The sequence below is a fragment of the Meleagris gallopavo genome, chromosome 10, assembly GCF_000146605.3.
Source record: "Meleagris gallopavo isolate NT-WF06-2002-E0010 breed Aviagen turkey brand Nicholas breeding stock chromosome 10, Turkey_5.1, whole genome shotgun sequence".
NCBI lineage: Eukaryota > Metazoa > Chordata > Aves > Galliformes > Phasianidae > Meleagris > Meleagris gallopavo.
Window position 1 is genome coordinate 15,928,842 of NC_015020.2, and position 21,145 is coordinate 15,949,986.

Consider the following 21,145-nt stretch of genomic DNA (forward strand, 5'->3'; position numbering starts at 1 on the left):
AAAAAGAAAAAGAAGATAGGGAAAAAAAATTCAGTTAATGACAATATTTTGTTGACATTGTGGACATGTAGAAAATCTTCTGTTTCTTGGGGGGTTTGGTCCTTTATGTAGGAAGTATTTTTCTGCTGATGGCAATTACACTTAGCTTGAGGTATCTTAATAAAATATTCCTCCACATACTGAAGAAGAAAGAGTTTATTAGAGTGTGACTCCTTCTAGACAGATAGATTATGATTTCCTGATATTTTATATTAAGGCATGCTTGTGCTTTATGGTAATATTTTCTCTGTAATAAACAGAGCTGAATATAGCAAATAGTTTTTCTTGTTTCTCTGCTTGTGTAGATTACATAGAAATATCTAAGAGTTTTCTCCTTTTTCAAAATTGATGCAAATTGATTTATAGATGTCACTTTAGAAATAATGGGACTATTTTGTAATGGAGTAGAATACCTCAAGTGAAAATGTTTTTCCCCTTGCAGATTTCTCTTAATTCCATGGTATCAACAAATATTATCAACAATTGAGCATAGTATATTGTATAATTATGCTTCTATTTTGCTATATTTCGGTGTCTGGCTTTTTACTGTTCGGCTCTTAGTAGATACTTTACATTTTCAACTGGAAAAAAGACTCAGGAACATTTTCTACTTGGAAGCATTAATAAGAAGCGTTTATTAGTTTCAAAATTTATAAGCTAATATTTACATAACAGACAGAAGTTGTCAAGTCATACATAGTAAGGATAGATTCTGCAGCGTTAACAGAATTTTAAGGAAGATAAGCTAGTGTGAACAATGTGCAAACTAATACAGTCAATTACAAGCTAATATTTCTAGGAAAGAAATATGTGGATCAGTTATCTGATGGAGGACTGTGATATGAAGAGTAGCAATACAGACAGGCATTTAAGAGCACGTAGAAATGCAGTCCTTGGGTGTAGAAATGTGGGGAGCACCATGTATGTACTAAGTAAGGATTCTACTGGTGGAACAGCATGTCTTGGTCTGATATCTGCGCAAAAGCTGGCAAACAGGAAGTGGTTAAACAGAGATACCTAGAAACTGCCCTTACTGAAGAGACTTTAAAACCCTTATCTCTAGCCCATCACTGGATGACACAAGTGCTAAAGAATGTGAAATCACCTCAGCAAGGAGAATAGTTGTCATCATAGTAATCTTCAGTTTAGCAGACAAACCTTTTAAAATATGCAGTTTTTGAAAGCTGAGATAAGAGACATTTCTGGATTAAAAAAAGCTTGTGAAGTATTGCTCGTCACATGAAATCTTTAAACAGAGAAGGTGATTTTTTTCCAAGGAAGTATTGTAGCTCCCCCAGAAATTATTCAGAAATCACCTGAGTTAGTTCTATCACCCACAGTGGGCAAAAGGTCAGGCTGGAGAATCAGTGCTTCTTTCCAGACTATGATGCCATGAATAGCCTATAACGCTATGAAACATCAAAATGGAGCAAAAAAAAGAAAAAACCAAACAAATAAGCAAAAATCCTTTAAAAAAACTACTATAATTTTAGAATATCATAATATTCAAACAGTACTTGATAGAGACTGCAGTGAATGGGTTTTTAGTGAAATCATGCTAAGAGACATTTCTAGCTAGACTACAGTGTCATTTCTTCTTTTGCCCTTTTATTGCTCAATTTTGGTGACTATTCACTAGAAAGGTAGAGTCACTTTTATTTAAGGCTGCCCAGCCCTTCTCCTGTGATAAGATTCTGCTTCCTTTCTTTATCAGTTTATGAAATCTTTTAAGATTGATATTTCCATGTTAGGTTTTTCACCTCAGGATAACTTTCTGGGAAGCATATTTCTATATTTGGCAGGAATTGTAACAAAAAGCAAAATGACAGAGTTTAGTTACAACACTTAGTAAAACAAGAACAATTAGTTCTAAAATATTAAAAATACTGGTGGAATATATATCAGGAGATATCCCTCTGTTTTAAACTCTCAATGACAGAACATTTTTTCTTATGTGTTGGTAAAATATGAACACGGTTTTGGGCGTTTGTAAGTGCTAATCACAAAATAACAAAGGTAATGAACATTGTTAACTAGAAACATGTAATAATCTCAGTGTCAGATAAACTCTTTTTTTCCAGTATGCATATGTAGCTCTTATTAACGTAACCCAAGCTGCACATAATTACTGGTAACAGAAAATCACTGGCGTTAACCTCCCACTTACAGAACCACACCTTGCCCTCCAGGAAACCCAGCGAGCTTCCCGAGAATGCCCCTAGCCCTGGCCTAGATTTCAGCCTGTTTTATAACATTTTACAGCAGAAGCTTGTCAGATCTAATCCTGACTGATGCACAAGATTTGATTGAACAAAGAAACAAAAGTCATTCTGAAATCTGGTTTTAAGTTACACTTCTTATTACAGTTGTTCCTTCCCTTGGTGTATGTGGTTCAGCAAGTTTGTTGCTCTATCCAGCACGCACAGACTGATGCCAAGGTCTGTGGCTATTCAGGTCAGAGATGGAGGGCAGAATAAAAAAACACCATTTCAGTCAAAGCTACTGTACAAGATGACAAGGATGCATTAGCAAAGATAATATTTTCCTTTTTCTATAATTCCAATTTGATTATATTTTCCTCTGCTTGGTACCACTGAATGGCTTTACTTTTATCTTCTAGGGTTGTGTTCAATTATTAATGAAAATACAACATGGTTTGCTTTGATAAGAGAAGGCTTAATGGTTGATTCCTATTCATTTATTTCACCAGCAGAATAACATTAGTTTTAAATGCACCTGAAGTGTAATTACAAATTGAGTCTGATACCAGGATTGTATCCATCAGCTGGTAAAGCATCTAGGCATGGTCTCTGCAATTCAATTTCAAATGTACTGCTCATGCCAATATGGGACTCAGAAGTCCCATTCTGTCCATCCTTTTTCACATATATTTCATAATAACAACCTCTGGGAAGCCCCTTTCTGCCTTATTTTTCTAGAAAAAAAGCGCGAAAGCTTTTTTTTTCTTTTCTTCTGTGCCTTATAGAGATAAATTAGACTAAATCTAGAAAGAAGAACAAGGCCACAGCAAATCTCACATGGAGTGCTCTCCTGGGAAGCAGACAGAGAAAAGGAGCTGGAGACTGTAATGGTCCACAACAGCTACTTCTCTGCTACAGTGACTAAAACAGAATCTAACTCTTGATTGCGTAAGCAAGAAAATATTGAGAAACAGTAGGGAGGTAGGGAGGTTTATATATCCTCTGCATCTGTCCCTGATGAAAAACATACGTGGGCTCTGTGTTCTCAAGTCAAAAAGAACAATGAAAAATCAGTAAGATTTTACAGAATAAACATGAAACATGATTAAAGGATTAGGATACTCTCCTGATGTGTAGTTCAAAGATTTAGTTTATCAAAGAGAAAGTTAACGAGGGCTCTTTACATGCCTCTAAAAATACATAGCTTCAATCTAGCAGACAAAGATCCAAGAGCTACAATCTTAACTTATGGTTTACCATAACTGACCATTGACAGAGTTACCCAGCATTATCGTAGCTTTTATCTTAATTTTTATATCAAGATGTGATGTTTTCTCCTTTAAATAACGCAATTCAAGTCCAAAAAGGAGCTAATTCAGGACAATCTTCCCTCCTTTATACAAGAAGTCAGACTAGAATATCGTAGAAATCACTTCAGATTTTTTAATCTAATCTAATTAAATACTTTAAATCTAGTTTAATTTGTTCTTTTGGTTGTTAATAAACAATACTTTTAATTTTCATGTCTGACTGCAGCCTCACCTAATCTCAATTATTTCTTACTGTATGTGAGTGGTGGGACATTGTCATCCTACCAGCAACTCCACCTTCATCCCTAAGACTTGTGTCATTATCTTGTTACACAACCTGCAGGGCTGATATTGTTGATATGATGCCAACCACAATCACTGAAAAATGTAGGACCCAATAGAGCTGTTTGAAGACCAAGTTCTCTTCCACTTTTTAAAAACTTAACTAGAATATAGTGCTCAGGTGAATGTAACCTCTTCGCAGATCCCTGTTGAGGATTTTTAGCACATCATTCTCCTTGATTATTTTACAACAAAATATATAACTTATCAGACCACATGTATAAAAATCCAGGCTGACACCGATATTTACATTTTTGTTACCTGTTCATTCAGCTGTGTTTTTGCTTGGTAGTTCTGGAACAGACTGCCATCCTGACAAGGATGAACGTCACTGCACCGAATGGAGAGAAGCTTTTCCTTTACAACACCTCATGAGGAAGTAGTCCATCTTGTCTGGAGCGCAATTATTTGCTGTCCTTTGGGCTCAGGATCTTTCATTCCTTATGCCTGATGGCAGAGATGAAACAAGATAATCATGTTGTTTCAGGCAAGATGTCAATCCCATGCCCTCACCCCTAGGCTGTTTCCTTAGGTTTGACCCTGTTTTAGGAAGCGGCAGGCACTCCACCACTCTGTGCTGTCCTCATCATATTTGTATGCATAAGCTGTTCCCATTTGTCTTGTTTCAAAAGGCAAGCTGCAGCAGACAACTCTCTTTACCATTTTAGTTATCCCACATTTTGCTGCCTCATAATCCACTGCCAGCTTCCTGAACCATCTGGCCTTTAAATACTTCTATATTTTCAAGAATTGTTAACAGTTGTGACCTAAAATATCAGGGCTACCGAACGTCCCAGTGTGTTCTCAAACCAAGCTTTCACCTACTGGGATTTTGAAAAGACACTCTATTATACTACAATCAGGAAACTGCCTGGCTGAAACCAAATGATGTACTTAGAGTGAAAAGCATTTCAGTGGGTTTTAAGAAAAGCTTTGCTGCTTGGTAAAACCTTTGCATAAAGCCAGGGTAATCCTAGACCAAATGTGAGAACCATAATGCTTCATGGAGCTAAACATGTCAAACTCCAGGATGGAATTAGTTTCTGGGAAGGAGCTGGCTAATGAGCAATAAGTAGAACAGAAGACTATACATTTAATAAAAAGAATTAAAAACCAGCAAAATGCTCCTATCCATTATCCGAGAATGCTGAAAATCTTGTACACTAAATGAAAGACTGTCCAGTGGTAATTAAAGACATTCTTGTATTTCTTCACTGCAGAGAAAACTCTCTCCTGGGAAAATCTGAAATAGATAATTCAAAACACTGAGTTACAAAACTGTATCAATAATGGAAGAAGTATCACTTATTTCTTTCTTTAAAAAGGAAAACATAAGTTCCAGTTGTGAGAATACGCAAAAGGTTCCTAAGTGTGAAATATATTACAGGCTTAAGCCTTCATTTTTACTTTGAACACATCAGATTCAGTTTTCAGGGCTGTTGTGCACTTGGCAAACACATCATTTTCAACCGTAATTATGAAAGATTGCTTTTAAAAAAGCTGACTTTCATTTTTGAAGACCAATCTGGAGAAGGTACTGAAAACCAGGACTCACCCTTTTACCAGTTTCCTCAGAGAGTGATGCTGGCAACATAAGAACTTTGCTGAAGAGCTTTTGAGAACTGGTCTCACAAACTTAGAAAATCTGTGTGAAGAAAGCAATGGTTATCATTCAAACTTGATGCCAGTCTAATTATTGCTTTAAACAAATAGCATCAACAGGATTCATTTTTTTTTAAACATCTTTGGTACACAGTAGTAATAGCCACACCTGTATCCTCTTAGAAGAAACATATTTCTTTTCCGCTCAATACCTTGCACAAGTACACACAGAATTTGTGCAGTGCTTTTGTAAATTTGTCAAGAGTTTAACTCTCCCAGTTTTTTACTTCACTAAACTTACTGTCATGCTTCATTCAATGCTACACTGAAATTACAGTGGACTTGCTCCAAATGCTGGTAGCCCTAACACGTGAAATTTCCCTCATATAAAGAAGAAACTGCACTTATATTATACTTGATAAGGGCCACAAAGCTGTTCAGTTCCACTTTGTCTCTACCACATTGGTTTAACTAATCTAATCAAGTTGTTTGTGCTTAGCAGTGTTATGTTGGTGAGTGCCACTCAATCCCACAAAGTGCTGTGCTCATATGGTAGAAGTCTGGGACCATGAAATAAAGACTTTCTTACCAGCAGTAGTGTGTTTCACCTTTACTGCACTATCTGTCCAGCTGACAGTTATTTTACTTGGACTATCAAACTAATCCCACAAAACCTAATAGCACTACTATTTGATTTTAAAAGCAGTTAAACCACATACTTTATTTCTCATTTCTTACACTGATTTTATACAAGGTGATAGTTAAAAGTTAGGGCACTGGAAACCAATGGAGTTTAGTATTAAAGAAATACTGCATTTTCTTGGGGGGGAAAAAAAAAAAGAATTGAAACTGTAAGTTGTCTGTTCCTGAAGAATCTTTGGCAAAGCTCTCAAAAAATCAAATAAAAATTGATATTTTGACATACAATATAGGAATAAAATTCTGACTTGCAAAAAAGTCACAGCTTTTGAAATTTCTTTCAAATCTTTTTTTCTTTAGTAGTGGCATGGGCTTCCTTAAGAAATGTAATATCTAGAAAACATGCATGAACTTGCACTGTTTAGTCATATCTGTGACTCTCCTAAAGGTTGTTCATAGACCTCTTTATCCCTAAGGACTGAAAATCAGTGCCATGTAGAACACAGACATATTAGCACATGATAAATATATTTCTTTTAAAGAGGTTCTTGAGAAAATACTTGTAATTTTTTTCTTTATGAGAACTGCAATGGACTGGCAGCACAGATCCAATAAGAAAGATAACTTGATAAGTTTTTATGAAGAAGTCTTCTTCTTTAGGGTGCATACTCCCATAGAACATTTTTCTGAAAAATTTTCTGCAAAATTTGGTTATTTGGAAGGGTCTATCCTATCAGACATATTTTGGTGACCGATAATCAAGGACAATGGAGAACATTTTCGTAAAGAGCTCAAACAGAACTATAGGGGCCATGTGTTTGTGGGGCAAATAAACTCACTCTTCAAGAGTACAACAAGGTCCTGGTGTGCACACTATCGCACAGAGAGTTGATGTAGTGCAATCCTGGGAGTGGAAGAAGGAGTAGATCAAAGGGATGAGAAGGAGATGAATGCTCCTGTTAGCAGAAGAATGGCAACTCTGTTATTTTAATGTCTACTTTGCTGTGTAGTGCCAGTACCAAAAGAAGAGATGCTTGGGATCACAAGGTTCCTTCATCTGGACTTTCCTGCTTTGGCTTTTTGCACCATTCAGCAGGCAGCGTGTACCCAGGATGAGTTCTTGGCCCTTGAAGAAGATCTTGAATCTCCCTGGGGAAGATTCCTGCTGTCCACGTTGCTCATCTTCCCAAATGTAGGGCACTGAAGGTAAACCCATAATCAGCAAGAGGGTCAGTGTTCACCAGAGGAGATGCATCTCTGCCTGGTTCCTGCCTGGTCCAGCCTCAGGGAGCCTGAGCCTGAGCCATGATGACATCCATCCCAGCAGCCAGCACCACACACAGGACTGTGGTCAAGCCTGGCTGTGACACTCCTGCTGGGGATGTTTCCACTGTGTCGGGACCATCTTCAGGTTTGTGTCATAGACCACGGAAGGTTCAGATTTTATCCTCCAGTTTGTATGGATGATTCCCATGTCTTTGAAAATGCGTTCCCACTGAAGATGAAGGCAAATTCCCACTGCCATTAATGGATTTAGGATGTGTCCTCATCTCTCTTCTTGCTCATTTCCTTTGTTGCAGTAGAACTATTCCTTTATTAAAGCTTTTGCCTAGGGGGAAAAAAAAGCCACATTACTAAGTAAATTATGAAATATTTGCATTTATGAAGCCAACCCCTTACGCCTAGCTCCTCCTCTGAGATTACGAGGATTTTATAGAGCTTCAGCTTCTGCACTACCATTATTCCTCTGCGGAATCCAAGACTGGGAGGCTACCAAGCAGTTGGCCACAATGAGCCAAGTGACAGTAAGTAATGCCTGCTGGCTTTAACTCAGTGCAGGGCCAAGTACTAGTGGCTTGGTTAGTGCTGGAGAATGAAGTTGCACCAGGATGTAGGAAGAGATAAAACCAAAGAATGTACAAAACTGGGGAATTTTCTAAACTTAGCTTTATTTTTTCTGTGAGAATAAAAGGGCAAAATTTGTAGACAAATCTGTAATAATAATGCCAAGAGCAAAGTGTTAAAGGCATCAGTTTGCTTATCACAGTTTATGCTCTTTTGTATTTGTATTTACCTTTTTTTGCCTGCAGTTATCTGAATGCCATGAGAATGAATTAAGTTAGTTTTAGTGTCACACGCCATAATGAAATGGTCTGCAGTTAATCTTGTAAATCTTCTGCACCTCTATCTTCACTGCATTTTTATTGGTTTTAAATTTTAATTGTAGCTTCCCTTTTAAAAAAAGAAAGAAAAAAGTAGCATGTTATTCAAATACATTGTTCAAACTATTTAGACTGGCTTGTAAATTGCTCCCTCTTAGTTTTATATACGTAATGCTTTTGATTTTGCCTCACCACACCTCTTGGAAGTTCAGTAACAAACAGGGAACTGCTTCCTCTCCAGGTGATTGGATCTGTTTGGCTTTTAATACTCAGCTAAGTCACTTCAGTGTGTGCTTCTCATTTTTTTCTCTCTGCGGCACAGCCTGTGGAGGTTATACCTGTAAAACAGATAAATACTCAGCAGCTATCACAGTAAGTGAAACAGATAGTTGACTACATTTCTGCATGATTAACTCTTAATGGCTTGCTGTGATTGAAATCAAGCTCTCTGGCCTCCACTGATGTCTCCCACCCTAATGTTCCTTCTGCTCCACTCTTGGCTTACCTTCTGTTGTCCTCTTCGCTCTTCTGAGTTTTCCTCTGAGTTCTCTTCATTCTGATCTCTCTGGTTCTCCATGTTATTTGGCAGAAAAGAGGAGGGCAGGTTCCTGGGCAATAGGGAACAAAACTACAGCAACTGTCTGTCCTTGTTGCACAGTGTTTCTTCTATGCTTTTTCCTCACAAAATGTCTCAAGCAAAATTGCTAGTTCTCTCGTTCTCCCCTTAAAATCTTACTTTCATGCAAAAAATTATTTAGAATAGTTAGAAAGCAAGAGAAGAAAAGATGCAGATTTCATTTGTGCAATGCCCAGGATTTACATGATCAGTATAAGCAATGGAGCAGCTGCCAGGGGAAGGAAGCAAACAGTTTCTGAAACATGCACTGAGCTTGGTGTTCTTAATCCTCTGCGTGAATGGGTGGGCAGTGGTGTCGAGCATAAATACACGGGTGCAAAAATACAGTTCTAAAATTGCACTACAGAAATCTTGATTTCTGGCTGACAGATCCTTAGCCCCAAAAGGAAACCTGTAAAAATCCAGACACAGAAAAAGCCCTGGAGCTAAATACTGTCACACTTTGGAGAGTCAGAAGTATAGGAACAATGGCAAAAACCCAGCATGCTCAACGACATGGCTTTTAGCAAACAACTGACAGGTTTCAGAAGGCGACAGAGAAAATGTGCACTGCTATAATGCGACATTATTATCTGAGGGCTTTAATGCATGTAAAAACAAATGTACTGGTTACTATATAATGATGCACAACTGTGTGGCTGATTTGCATGCACAATTTCTATGATTAATAAATTATGCAATGCTAGGACAAGTGTACTACAGTGAACTGCTTGCAGCAACCACGAGTACTCCAGCAGGTCACACTGAACACTCTGTCCTGCTCTGGTAAAGCTTTGAATATTTAATTTTTAGCTTGCAGCTCCTAGGCTGCAAAATGGTGAAAGGAGAGGAAAGATATTCCTCGCTTTTACCTGATTTGCAGGAGATGCAAAATGGCCACCAATTACATCATGTAAAAATGAAACATGAACTCAACTGAAAAAATAAAATCAAGAGGATTTATTTGAATAAAAATGTAACACGGTTGCTTAAGAAACAATGTATATATTTCAAATCATAATGTTTTGTACTTAACAATTTGAGTAAAATTAAATTATCAAATATGCATATATAATGGAACAAATCATTTAAAAACAGTAGATAAGCATTAAAAAATTGTATTACAAACTACCTCCCAAGGCCAAGATCTGAAAAAGCTACAGTGGTTTCAGATGCCATTCGCAGCAGCTTTTACTGCTGGAGAATTCTGAGAATATTCACCAGAGCAAGCTTTTAATCTGGTATCTCTGATTGAATAGGAAAGTGTCAGATACAGTTATTATGTTCAGAGTATCAGGCTATCTATCAAAGACTGATACTCTAGCTTGAAATCTGAGTCTGGCTCCCTGCCTCATACTATGGAGAATGTATTCCCATGCTTTGCCTAACACAAATTCATTTCCTTTATATTCTCATCTTTAAATTTGTCTTTTTAAAAAATCTCTTGTGTAATATGAAAAGTGCATCAGATTCTTGCATAACATTCTGAGCACAGTTAGGCTTTGTCTTGCACTGAGGTTCTAGCAGACCCTGCCAGCACATCTCTGCCTTCTGAACATTTTACCCAAGGCATAGGCAGCTTACATGTTTGGAAGCAATTACTGTGCTAAGTATCCAGTGATGTATCTTTCCCAGAAGCTGAAAATGAAGGTATGAAAGACATCTACACAATAATTTATGGGTGTTAATGTATGAGTGTATGTTTCTCGGAGATAATTATGTGACTATGCTAATAATGCAGAAGATGCTTTGATACATTAAAAAAAAGAATGTTCTTCTTTAGCATTTCAGTACTGACAGGAGGGCATATATTTGAACAGAAGAGAGGGACGAGCAACCCGTATGTCTTCTCAAAAATAGTCCATTCTGTTAACACCGCAGGCATGCCAAGAAGACACTGTTCGATATAAGAACTGATGTTTAGAGGCATTTGCTGGAGACTTCCTGTTTTGAGTGCAGAAAGATGCAAACAGCATACTGCTGGTGAAGCACTGGCATGAGCCACTGCACAAGTGGGAGAGGCATGGGTTACAACGAAGAAGGGGCATTGCTGGCAGTTGGATGAACAAAACATCCACAGCTTTGCAGACTTTGGTACTTCTAAGAACTAGTCTAGCCCACTTTCAAGCTGACTTTACTGTGTTTCAGAAATAGACTTGCAGGCCTTTATGACAAGTCCAGTGTAAGGCTTCATTAGCATGCCTTGAAGAAGGGAAGGTTCCTGGCTAAGTAAGAGCAATTTCTCCCAAATGTTCCCTTTGCTGGCTGGCAGGCAGCTGATGTGGAACATGAGGTGTTTGAGAAGATCCCCAGCACACTGGTGGAAGGGATGGCTCCCATTGCTAGGCTTCAAGGTGATTTTAGATGTGGAGACATCTGGAGAAATGCCACCATAAAGATGCCCAGTGAAATGGCCTCTGGCTGGATGCCTCTGCCTGCTTTCCAGTGGAGTAACTGCCCAGGTGGAATGAAAGTTCACACAGTTGTTTAGGTTTTAACAACTTCCCAGTATTTTAGTATGTCTTAGTAAGCCTGTCATCTAATCCTTTAGATGGCCTCTTCCTTTTACGTCTGCATAAAATTGCTCAGCAAGCTACTACCTGAGGGATCCCCAGCCACTGGTGTTGCAGGAGAATCCTGAGGTGCTGACAGGAAACCATTGGGCTTGGTTTCCTGGGGTGATGGGGGCACGTGAGAGTGGCGGGTGGGTGGGGAAGGCCAAGGCAGGCATTGCAAGAGGACATATTTGCATTTCCTGTTGCTGAAGTGCTCATGGGGCTGCTGGGACAGGGCCTCATCTTGTTCAAGTAATTACAAGGCCATTCCCACCCAACAATGATACCTGCTGTTGCGTTTGTTGCAAACTCCCTTGTGTTACAGCAAGGTTTAGTGGATTAATAATGTGAGCTTTTGGCCACTCCTACTCCCTTGGCCAGAAGTTTTCATGCATAATATTCTCATTTAGTCTACCCTGAACGGAGCCCAAGGGTCAGAATAGCTATACCCATGCATCAAGGGGATGAGACATGGGGATTCCAGAAGGAGAAGAGCTTTCTGCCCTCTCCACGCTGGATCCAACTCTTCTGTCCTTCTGCAGCCGCAGTGTGGCTCACCACGTCCCTTCCCAGGGGCTGTGCTCCGTGCTCTCCTCCATGGCCACAGAGGGGTCAGCAGGTAGAGCTGTGAAGTGTTTGATACTTTGATAAAGAACAGCACATTTTAAATTAAACTCTTATAAAAATGTGCAAAATACTTAACACCAGTGACAGCGTGTGCTATGTGTAAGTTTGAGCAAGGGGATGTGGTCCTGATGTCACATGGCTGGCCTGACAGATACAGGCCATTCAAAAATCCAGAAGTTCAGATTGCTGATCACAGGTCTGTTTTGAGAAAAAGAGCATCTACCCCTGTTTCATAATGTGTGTAGTGGAAATACTGGGGGATATGCAAATACGGATATTATGCAATGAAAGGAAAACTACATTAAAACTGTTTACAGTCAGAAAAAGTAAGAACCAGAACTGCAGCCTTTTTATTGCTACATCATTGAAATGAGTATATGCCCAACCTACGTAGGTAGTGTAGAGTACAGGGCTTCTTTCCATCTTTCCACTGCTGTTTTTGCCTCTAGCAGCTGACATGGAGGCAGTCAATCTGGAGCACACTGGAAGAGGAATGCTGTGAACAGTCTTGGCTCTATAGCTACCAATTGAACAAATAATTAAGGATATCAATTAGCACTTACAGTCAAGGGATAAGTCTGGGGAGCAGGACTGTGACACACCACTGTGTCAGCTTCGGGATGGAGACTCAATGCTGTTGAGCTCTGTGAGCCAAACATTGCGGCTGAGCATCTCCCATATGAAATACAGGTGGTGGAGCCCTCTGGTGCACCATGGAGCACCTCACCTGAGTTGATTCCAGTGAAGGGCTCCGTGTTGTTCCTGTACACTAAGGTCACGAACATGTGGTGCTGTGGGCAAGATGCGAGAGGTCAAGCCAGTTAGGTCAGTGTCTGCAATGAAAAAGTGGACAAGACAAATTTTATCTTGGATTATCCAAGCAAAACCTTACTGTTGCAGCACTCAATGCTGTCTAACAGGCAATTTTCACAGCCATAAATAGTTATTACTTGACCACAGCTAGTGAAACAATGGAAAGCAGGCACATAAAATAATCTGACAAGCTTCCGAGGAAAAATATTATTTAACACATTATTTGTAAAAATTTTGCTCATATGTAAAGAAAAAAGTCTATTTCATGCAAAATATCTCAACTATTTACATTATTTTCACTGAGCTATGAGTGTCAGTTTTATCTTCAATCCAGGTCGACTAAACATACAATCCAGTTCTGCACAGTTCTCCCCATTAACCAGGCCAGATACAGTAATTTTATTTCTTCAAGAAGTACACTCAAATGTGATACGACATTAATTTATTTGGTACTTTGAACACTTTGTTGATTGATTGACTTTTTCAGGATGGAAAGGGAAGGAAGTCTTCAGTAAATTCTTGTGGTCAAAGGGTATTTCTTTATAGCTATTTGACACTTGTATACAGTCAGGGGTATGGACTACAAACACAGCAAAACAGAAATATTAGCAGGGCAAGCAAACCTTCAAACAGAAGTTTATAGCAATTCAGGAAAAAAAAAACACAACTAACTAACAAGTGAGATACAATCCTACAAATGTACCTAGGAACATATTAAAAATTGATTCAAAAAATGCTACCACAAGTTTGCAAGTTAGCTTTGTCTTTATAGCAAATCTATGCAAACTTCAAATGCTAGGCCTGAGAATGGAGGTATCAAAAATTAACAGCCACATTATCTGCAGTGTAAAAATGTAGATGAAATAACATCTTCAAATATTTTCTTCTCTCTCTTTTTTTCCCCCTAATTTTCTCAATTTTTCCTTTGGCAGCTATAAAACCATATAACCAATCACAAATAGCTATAGATGGAAGAGAGAGACCATAAAAAGAACATCTTTTCTCTTAATTTATTTTATTCATTCATTTTTTGGACGTGTTTATTGGTTTATATGATTGCTGCACATGAATAAAAGCACTAGAAACATTCCCAAGCTATTGGTAACAAATGATTCAAAGCTCATTTCTTTTCCAAAAATTAATCATAAAAATGAAGCCTTCTTGTCCCCAGACTACTTGTCTTCCTGTCTGCATACAATTACGCCTGAGTTTTAAGAAATTCAGCCCAGCCTCAGCAGACATGATCTGATTTCAACAGAACCTGGAACGGGCGGAGATTTTGAAGCATTTTGGGGTAATTTTCTCCTGTCAATAGCCCATTCCAGACAGCCTGCATAGCAAGGCAAATTTTCATTTTTCCTCACATCTCCTGTCCAGCATTTCTCACTGATGTCCCCTGTGAACCACTGCTGGCAGCAGCGCACTTTGCCTCGGTGACACAGTGCAGGGAAAAAACAGCCACGTTTTACCCATAAAATGTCTGCTTTTATAGCTAATGAAGTGAAAGTCTAGCACATCTGGTAACTCACAGGGACATTTTTTTTCAGAGAGAAAATATAATTTATGGGAGATATTTCCTACACATTTTATGTAATAAGGGGCTATGCTGTCTGGGAGGAACAGTCTATTTATATCCACGTGGAAGCATCATTGCAACTTTCGTAGTGGATCACCAAATGTCTAAAAGCATTGTAGATGTGTTTGTTCTGCGTACAGATGAACCCACCACTCCTCCAAGCTTGCTCAACAGCACGGTTTAGGTCTCCAATGCAAGTCCACTGAACTTCATCCTTCATTGAAACAGACCATTTGGAGTGATCCTGGATCGAATGGAAGGTGGAATTCAGTGGCGTCCCTATGAGATTTACGTTGTAGACATAGTACGGGAGAGAGCAGTTTGAGGGAAGCTTTTGGCCAGAGTGCTGCCAGGATTCTGCCAATAAGTCAGTCTTCAGTTCCTGAGCCACCCAGGCCACGTAGATATCTGTGGGATAGCAGAGGATGGGAGAAATCAGCCCTTCATTTTCCTTCATTTAAGAAGGAACCAAAAAGGATCACCTAAACTGAGCTAACTTTGCTCCAATGCCTGAAGTGAACCAGAAGAGATTTTGCCCCCAACCTCCCCTTATTTTGAGTTTTAATTCCCAAGTTCATTCTTGTTTTCCCTTCTTTTGCTGGAAAACTTGTTAGAAATAATCAATAAGAAATAAAGGAAACAAAAATATAACAAAAAAACTCAGTTCTTCATAACAAAAAAAAGTAGATTGTTCAAACGTCATTTTTGTTCTTTGCTGCTACAGTTGAATAGCAGGATAGAAAATTTCTGACAACCCCATTAACGTGCAATATAAGACATCTGAGAGACCAGATAGCTTTTCACTTTGTAGGGCTGACAGAATGACAGAAGACCATTCCCCACTCTGCAACATTTATTTCTGAAGCTGAAATTCTTTCTTCCCCTCAAAGAAAATATTGCCAAAGGATATACTGACTGCTCACTGCATGCTTAGGCACATGATAGATAACAGCACTTTCACTTACCATCCACAAAAGAATTAGACTTTGCAAAGTGGAGAAAGTCTTCCCCACGTGCCGACTGCAGCTTGGAGAGGCGGCGCAGGGGGCCTGAGGGCAGCCTGGAGCCTGCACAGAGCTTTTGAAGGTTTGGGAGATCGGCTTGGAAGGTATCAGGGAGGGAGCAGCTGTAGATTTCTGGATTAGAGCTCAGCATCTGTTGGTCTGGAAAAAAGCAAGTAAACAAACAAACAAAAAACAGAAACAAAAGCCCCCAAACAACACAAAAAATCCACAAAGAAATGAAAACAAGCAAAATGAAAATAGGTTAAAGTGAAGCAATCAAGACAGTAAAGTTCTGCCTGGGAACAGAAAAACAAATCCTTTCTAATCTTCACAATTTATCTCCTAGAGGAGTTCAGTGTCGAAGTTGCTTGTTTTAGCAATCAAAAATGTGTTTAATTGCTTTGAGTTCAGACTGGCTCTGCAGCACATAGCCTGGCTGGGAGAGTAAGCTCCATTTTTACCATGTACACCTCTCTGCTCTCAGCAGAAGGGCCATGCCACATCCCTCCATGATCATCTTCAAGCCTCTGAGTGGTCACACAGTGCTCAAGTGGCACGTGTGAATTCAAGTCTGTATCTACAGGAGGAGTTTCCACTCAGTAACACTTGCCAAGCCAAAGCCAAAGAGAAAAGCTGACCAAGCACCTAGCTTGATTTTAGGGAGAATAGAGTTTGACTTTCAGAATCTGGACTGAATCTGCAGAGGAAAGTTCTCTGTACAGTGCTCAGTCCTTGCTGTAGATTTCATAAAGAAGAAGGATACAAATAGATCCACGAGTGATGAGTTCATGAAGATGACTCCATCAGGAACTTTCCAGAATTTTCAGCTCAGGAAAACCCTAAACCACAGATCACCAGAAGCTGGGAGGATAGAGCAAGAAAACATTACTGTGCTTCTCATTTTCTTCTTCCCTTTCCCTAACCAGCAGCAAAGCTGCACCTCCAGGAGCAGGATCTTGGTTTTGACAGCTCCATAGTGTGCCCAGCTTGTTCGTTTACAATCTTATGGATTTCTTTGATAAAATCTGGCACTTGTAACTGAGCAAAGAGCAAAAAACAATGTAAAAGGTGTTAAGGAAGATGTAAGTGTGTCATCTTACCATGCCTTTTGATAGTCCTTATTCAGGACCTCCAGTGTCAGGTACTTCTAAATCTTACAGATTTTATTTTTCTTATTTTTAGGGTTCACTTTTTATGTGGCAAAAAGTACCTGCAGAAATTCTGGGGAGTATTTTTTCCATAGTTTCTACTTCTGATGTCAAGGCCACCATTCCGTGCGTCAAGCAGTAATTGCTTTGCATTTGTAGAACTGAGACTACAGCAGCTGAATAAGCTATTACTTCTGTTAAAAATGAAGACCCATCCTCCTTTATATTTCTAAAGCACTTGATATGTATGGGCTGACTTTGCCCTCAATATGTGCTTGTGACTATTATTACCTCAATAGACCCCATGGGAGATGGAGAGAGAGTGGAAAAGTGGATTTCCCACATTCCCACAGGAAGAACTCGATAAATAGAACTGAAAGCCAAGTACGCAATTTCCAGACCCTACTTAGTTACCAAATTTGATAGTGGAGGACAAAAGCAAATAATTTTGGAGGGACAGCAAAAAGGAAAGGATTCAGAGAGTTGCAGTGGTGCAAAGGCATTCTTAGGGAGGTTTCCTTACCTATTTCTATGAACTGCTCATATGTGAAGGTTATGCACATGGCTGTCTGTCCATAGAACTCCCCACTGGCTGGGTAACCATAGCCGTCCTCGGGAAAGGGGGGGAACAAGGGCACGCTGTGGATCACCCAGAAGCCTTGTGATTTGTCCAAGAGTAGAAATCCTGTTAGAGGAAGGTTATGTCAAAGGAATGATGTAAGCCCTGAGACATCACAGTGGTGCCCCGCTTTGGATTTGCTGCTGCAGACACCATGCTTTAGTGTGCTAATGTCTACAGTGAAACTGATTCTACAGTATATTAATGGGCTATAGAAAACACTGATATTGTGCTAAAATTGCATTAATTCTTGGCTGCATAGCCTAACTTGAACTGTCACCTCTGTGCTTTCAAAGAAAACCTTTGCAAAACTTTTTCATTCTCTGCTCAAATATTGTCTCTGAAAAATCTGATGGTTTAATGTCTGTGACTCATTCCTCACGGCCCCCTCCTCTTCCCTTCATTTTATCACTGTGCTCAGTGCAGGATGCCCACACTGCAGGTAGGCAGGGGCCCAGGGAGCAGCCCCCAGCTCTGCAGCCAGATACAGCGCTGCCAAGGCTCTCCAGCACCAGGCTGGGCAAGTCCCATCTGCTTCCTCGAGGGACCACCAGGACTGCACAGCAGCTCTGTGGCTATACTGTCACCGCTTACTTAAGTGCTTCTATAATCCTTCCACAGAGATAGAAAGCTGGAAGTTCAGAGGCTAACTGTCTCACAGGGTGCCTTTCCCCTTGCACTGGGTGCTGCTGTCACATAGCCAGCTCAGGACGACTCAGTGTCTTTACTTGCTGAAGGAGATACATGAGTTTCCACTCTTGAAAACAAAGGGTCCCTAATCCCTAAGAGCTCTTCAACACAGCACAGGCACAGCAGAACCAGAATAGAAGCAACTGCGTCTATCACTGCACTGCAAACCACTCATCATGCAAATTGCTTTTGTTTTAGGCAGGATTTTTAGATATGCAGATTGACAAACAAACAAATTCCACAACTTCAAAAAGCAGGAAAGCTGGGGACTCCCCTTGTACCTTTGGTGTGTCCTCTTTTCCAGCTGATGGAGCCTGAATGAGGGACTTCATCGTTATAGATTGCATACACAGTGTTGTTCCTCTGCAGGGAAACAGACATTTCTGAAATACAACATTCAGTAAGAGGAAGGCCTTTAAGCAAACAATTTTTGCTGAAAGAATTCAGCAGATCTCTACATACATCATGAGACTCTTTCCCATGTCAGCTGCCACCATCTCCACAGAGCTTACACTAAAATAAACTTGAAGACTCAGCATTAGGATCCTGGTTAATATCAAGCAGAAGTTCTCTCAATCATTGCAACAGTCCTTGAGGCTCAATATGCTGAAGAAGACAATTTCCATGGGTTCTGTTGGGCAACAATTTCCCAGAACTTCCCACCCTCTGCTTTTCTGTGTATCTCTTTCTCACTTAGCAACAAGGTCCTGTGAAAAATGTCTGCTCAGGAAAAGAAGCCATGACAAATATTCTAATGAAGGACAAACAGTGAATATTTTTTACAAAAAAATTTACATACAGCTGCATCTTATTTGCCTCAAATTAAGAACTTCAAAGGTGTTGAGAGACATTTCCCCACCTGATGTGCAGTTTGCAAACGCTAGCAGGGTAGGAAGATGGCACCAGCATAGCTCAGCATTGTGAGCTTGTAAAGATTGTTTGTACTACAGCTCCAGTGTGATACAGAATAGGAGAGTCGAGTGGTTTGGCAATATTTGACCAATTTTTTTTTACATATAAATATAATGACACCCTACCACTAACCCACAGCAGAATTGCAAAGACACACCCAGATTCCTAAGAATGAGAACAATGTGTAGATGCTAAAAAATAACCATGGGCAGATCTTGTGGTATTTTATAATCACACTATATAGGAAGTTTCTGAGTAGAAAAAGAAATCATTACTGGTGAAGCAGCCAGAAGGCAACAGCAAAACCCAAATGTGATCTAAGGTAAAACATGAAACACATGCAGCTGGGAGGGCTAAGGAGGCTGGTCTTTGGTAATCGGCACCGGGCTGGCTGACAGCTGGCTCTGTGTTTCAGCCACCACTCAACAGAAATCGCAGAAACAAAGCCATGGGGACTGTGCAGCAACGTTCATCTATTTGATAGACAATCTATTTGATAGACTTCAAATGTATGAAAGGCTCAACTAGAAATTTCTAGGGTAACTTCTAATTCTAATTTTGAATATAGGCAAAATATTTAAAAGCTCTTTACAATTAGGGTGGAGACATTGGAGCAGGTTGCCCAGCGAGGCAGTGGATGCCCTGGATACTTGCAATGTCAACCTGGACAGGGCTCTGAGTACTTGATCAAGCTGTAGGTGCCTCTGTTCAATGCAGGGAAGTTGGGGTAGCTGACATTTAGGGGTCCTTTCCAACTCAAACAATTCTACGATTCTATGATTCTAATTGTAGCCAGAACTGCAAATGATCTGCCAAGCCACCATTATGCTCACCTTGATGCATATTAGCAGATCTAGTCAGTCAGGTTTGGCTATAGTCCTACATGCTTATTTTGGCTGGTTTCATTTAATTTGCATGTGGAGTCAAGTAGACATGCTAGCAACATAGCAATTAAACCTTACTTACCTTGGACTCATATGCTTTGTAGAGCTGCCCCAGTGTCTGTCCCAGAGCACTCTGTGTCATGTTGACAAGGTACCTGCCAGGCTGCCACTGCTGCGCTAGGCTGTCCATGTACAGGTACTCCAGGCCCAGCCCTGTGCCATCTCCTTTGGTGTGCTTTGGCAGCTTGTACAGAGCAAACCTGCAGCAGTGACAAACAAATTTTGTTTTTCTCACAAAATTTCATTCTGTCTGAACACATAGGTCCATCTCTTCTCCCCCATGAGCATGTAAGGACCAAGGTGACCACAGGGATGCCTGCACAGGGGCACCAGTGCTAACATTCTGGAGCCAGCAGCACCTTGTCCCTGCAGGTTCATTCAGTCTGCTTCTCTGAAGAGGCTTAGCCAGTACCAAACTACCCAGGCCACACTGCTGTCAGTACCCCAGAATAACTAGCCTTAGTTTTCCCTCACTGCACCCATGTCCCTCCTGTGGCTAAAATGTGAACGTAAGCGTCTTTGAGCAAAACTCCGTCCTGCATCTTTATGGGGTTTTCATCCTCTGCAAAAGGCTGCTGAGAGGATGAGGCTGAATGAGCTCTGCCTGGCATTTCAGTGACTGAACTGTGAGCTCAGCATCAGGGAGATGCAGCAGGGAAACCTATGCAGGGATGCGCACTGTGGGGACATCCTTTGGCGTCCCATGCAGCCGCCAAATCAATCCTGCTTGCTTCTGGCTTTTGTAAACAGGAAAAGACTGAGCCTGAACTTCAGCTCCCAAACTCAGTCTGTCATTCTCTTGGTCAATATGGATAACTCTTACCATCAATTTCTTATTCTACACAAATAGAATTATGTATTTATATGAGCCACAATTACGCTGTATATTAAATCATAAAATTATATAATTCCACTTGTTCGTACATACATATAAATAAGCACAAAATCACAATTAATTACAATCCTTCAATAGCAGACTCACATTCTGCTGAGCTGTTGCAAGTGGAATATTTACAAAGAATTAGTAAGAAACACAAATCTCTTCAAAATTGCAGAGTACTTGACATTATTGGTAAATGGGTCCATTTCTACTAGTGTCTCTGATGAAGTAAACAGGTTTTCCTAGTGCAAAAGTCCATGGGATTAATTGCAGTCTAATTAATTGAGCCACTTGCTTTGAGTGCTCTGCTCAAGTAATTTGTTATTTATGTCAATAGTAAGAACTGAGCGGCATTATTTTCAGTCCTGTGTATAGTACTTAGCAATAATGCAGTCTGACTGCACTTAACACTATGAGTATGTCAGGAGGAGTAGGTCCTGCCCAGATAAATTACAGTTGGTTTAAA

General features: G+C 39.9%; 1 protein-coding gene across 1 annotated transcript in view; it reads right to left on the bottom strand.

Annotated features, from left to right (window-relative positions):
- Nucleotides 1–13,331: 13,331 nt before the first annotated feature.
- Nucleotides 13,332–21,145, bottom strand: part of DNASE2B (deoxyribonuclease 2 beta) — a 10,661-nt gene continuing 2,847 nt past the window's right edge. Inside the window, exons 2-6 of the mRNA XM_003208729.4 lie at nt 19,822–19,999; nt 18,225–18,306; nt 17,158–17,319; nt 15,448–15,645; nt 13,332–14,890 (exon numbers count right to left, since the gene is read on the bottom strand). Coding sequence (XP_003208777.1) covers nt 14,535–14,890; nt 15,448–15,645; nt 17,158–17,319; nt 18,225–18,306; nt 19,822–19,999 — 976 coding nt within the window. The 3' untranslated portion in view covers nt 13,332–14,534. The remainder of the gene's footprint in view (nt 14,891–15,447; nt 15,646–17,157; nt 17,320–18,224; nt 18,307–19,821; nt 20,000–21,145) is intronic.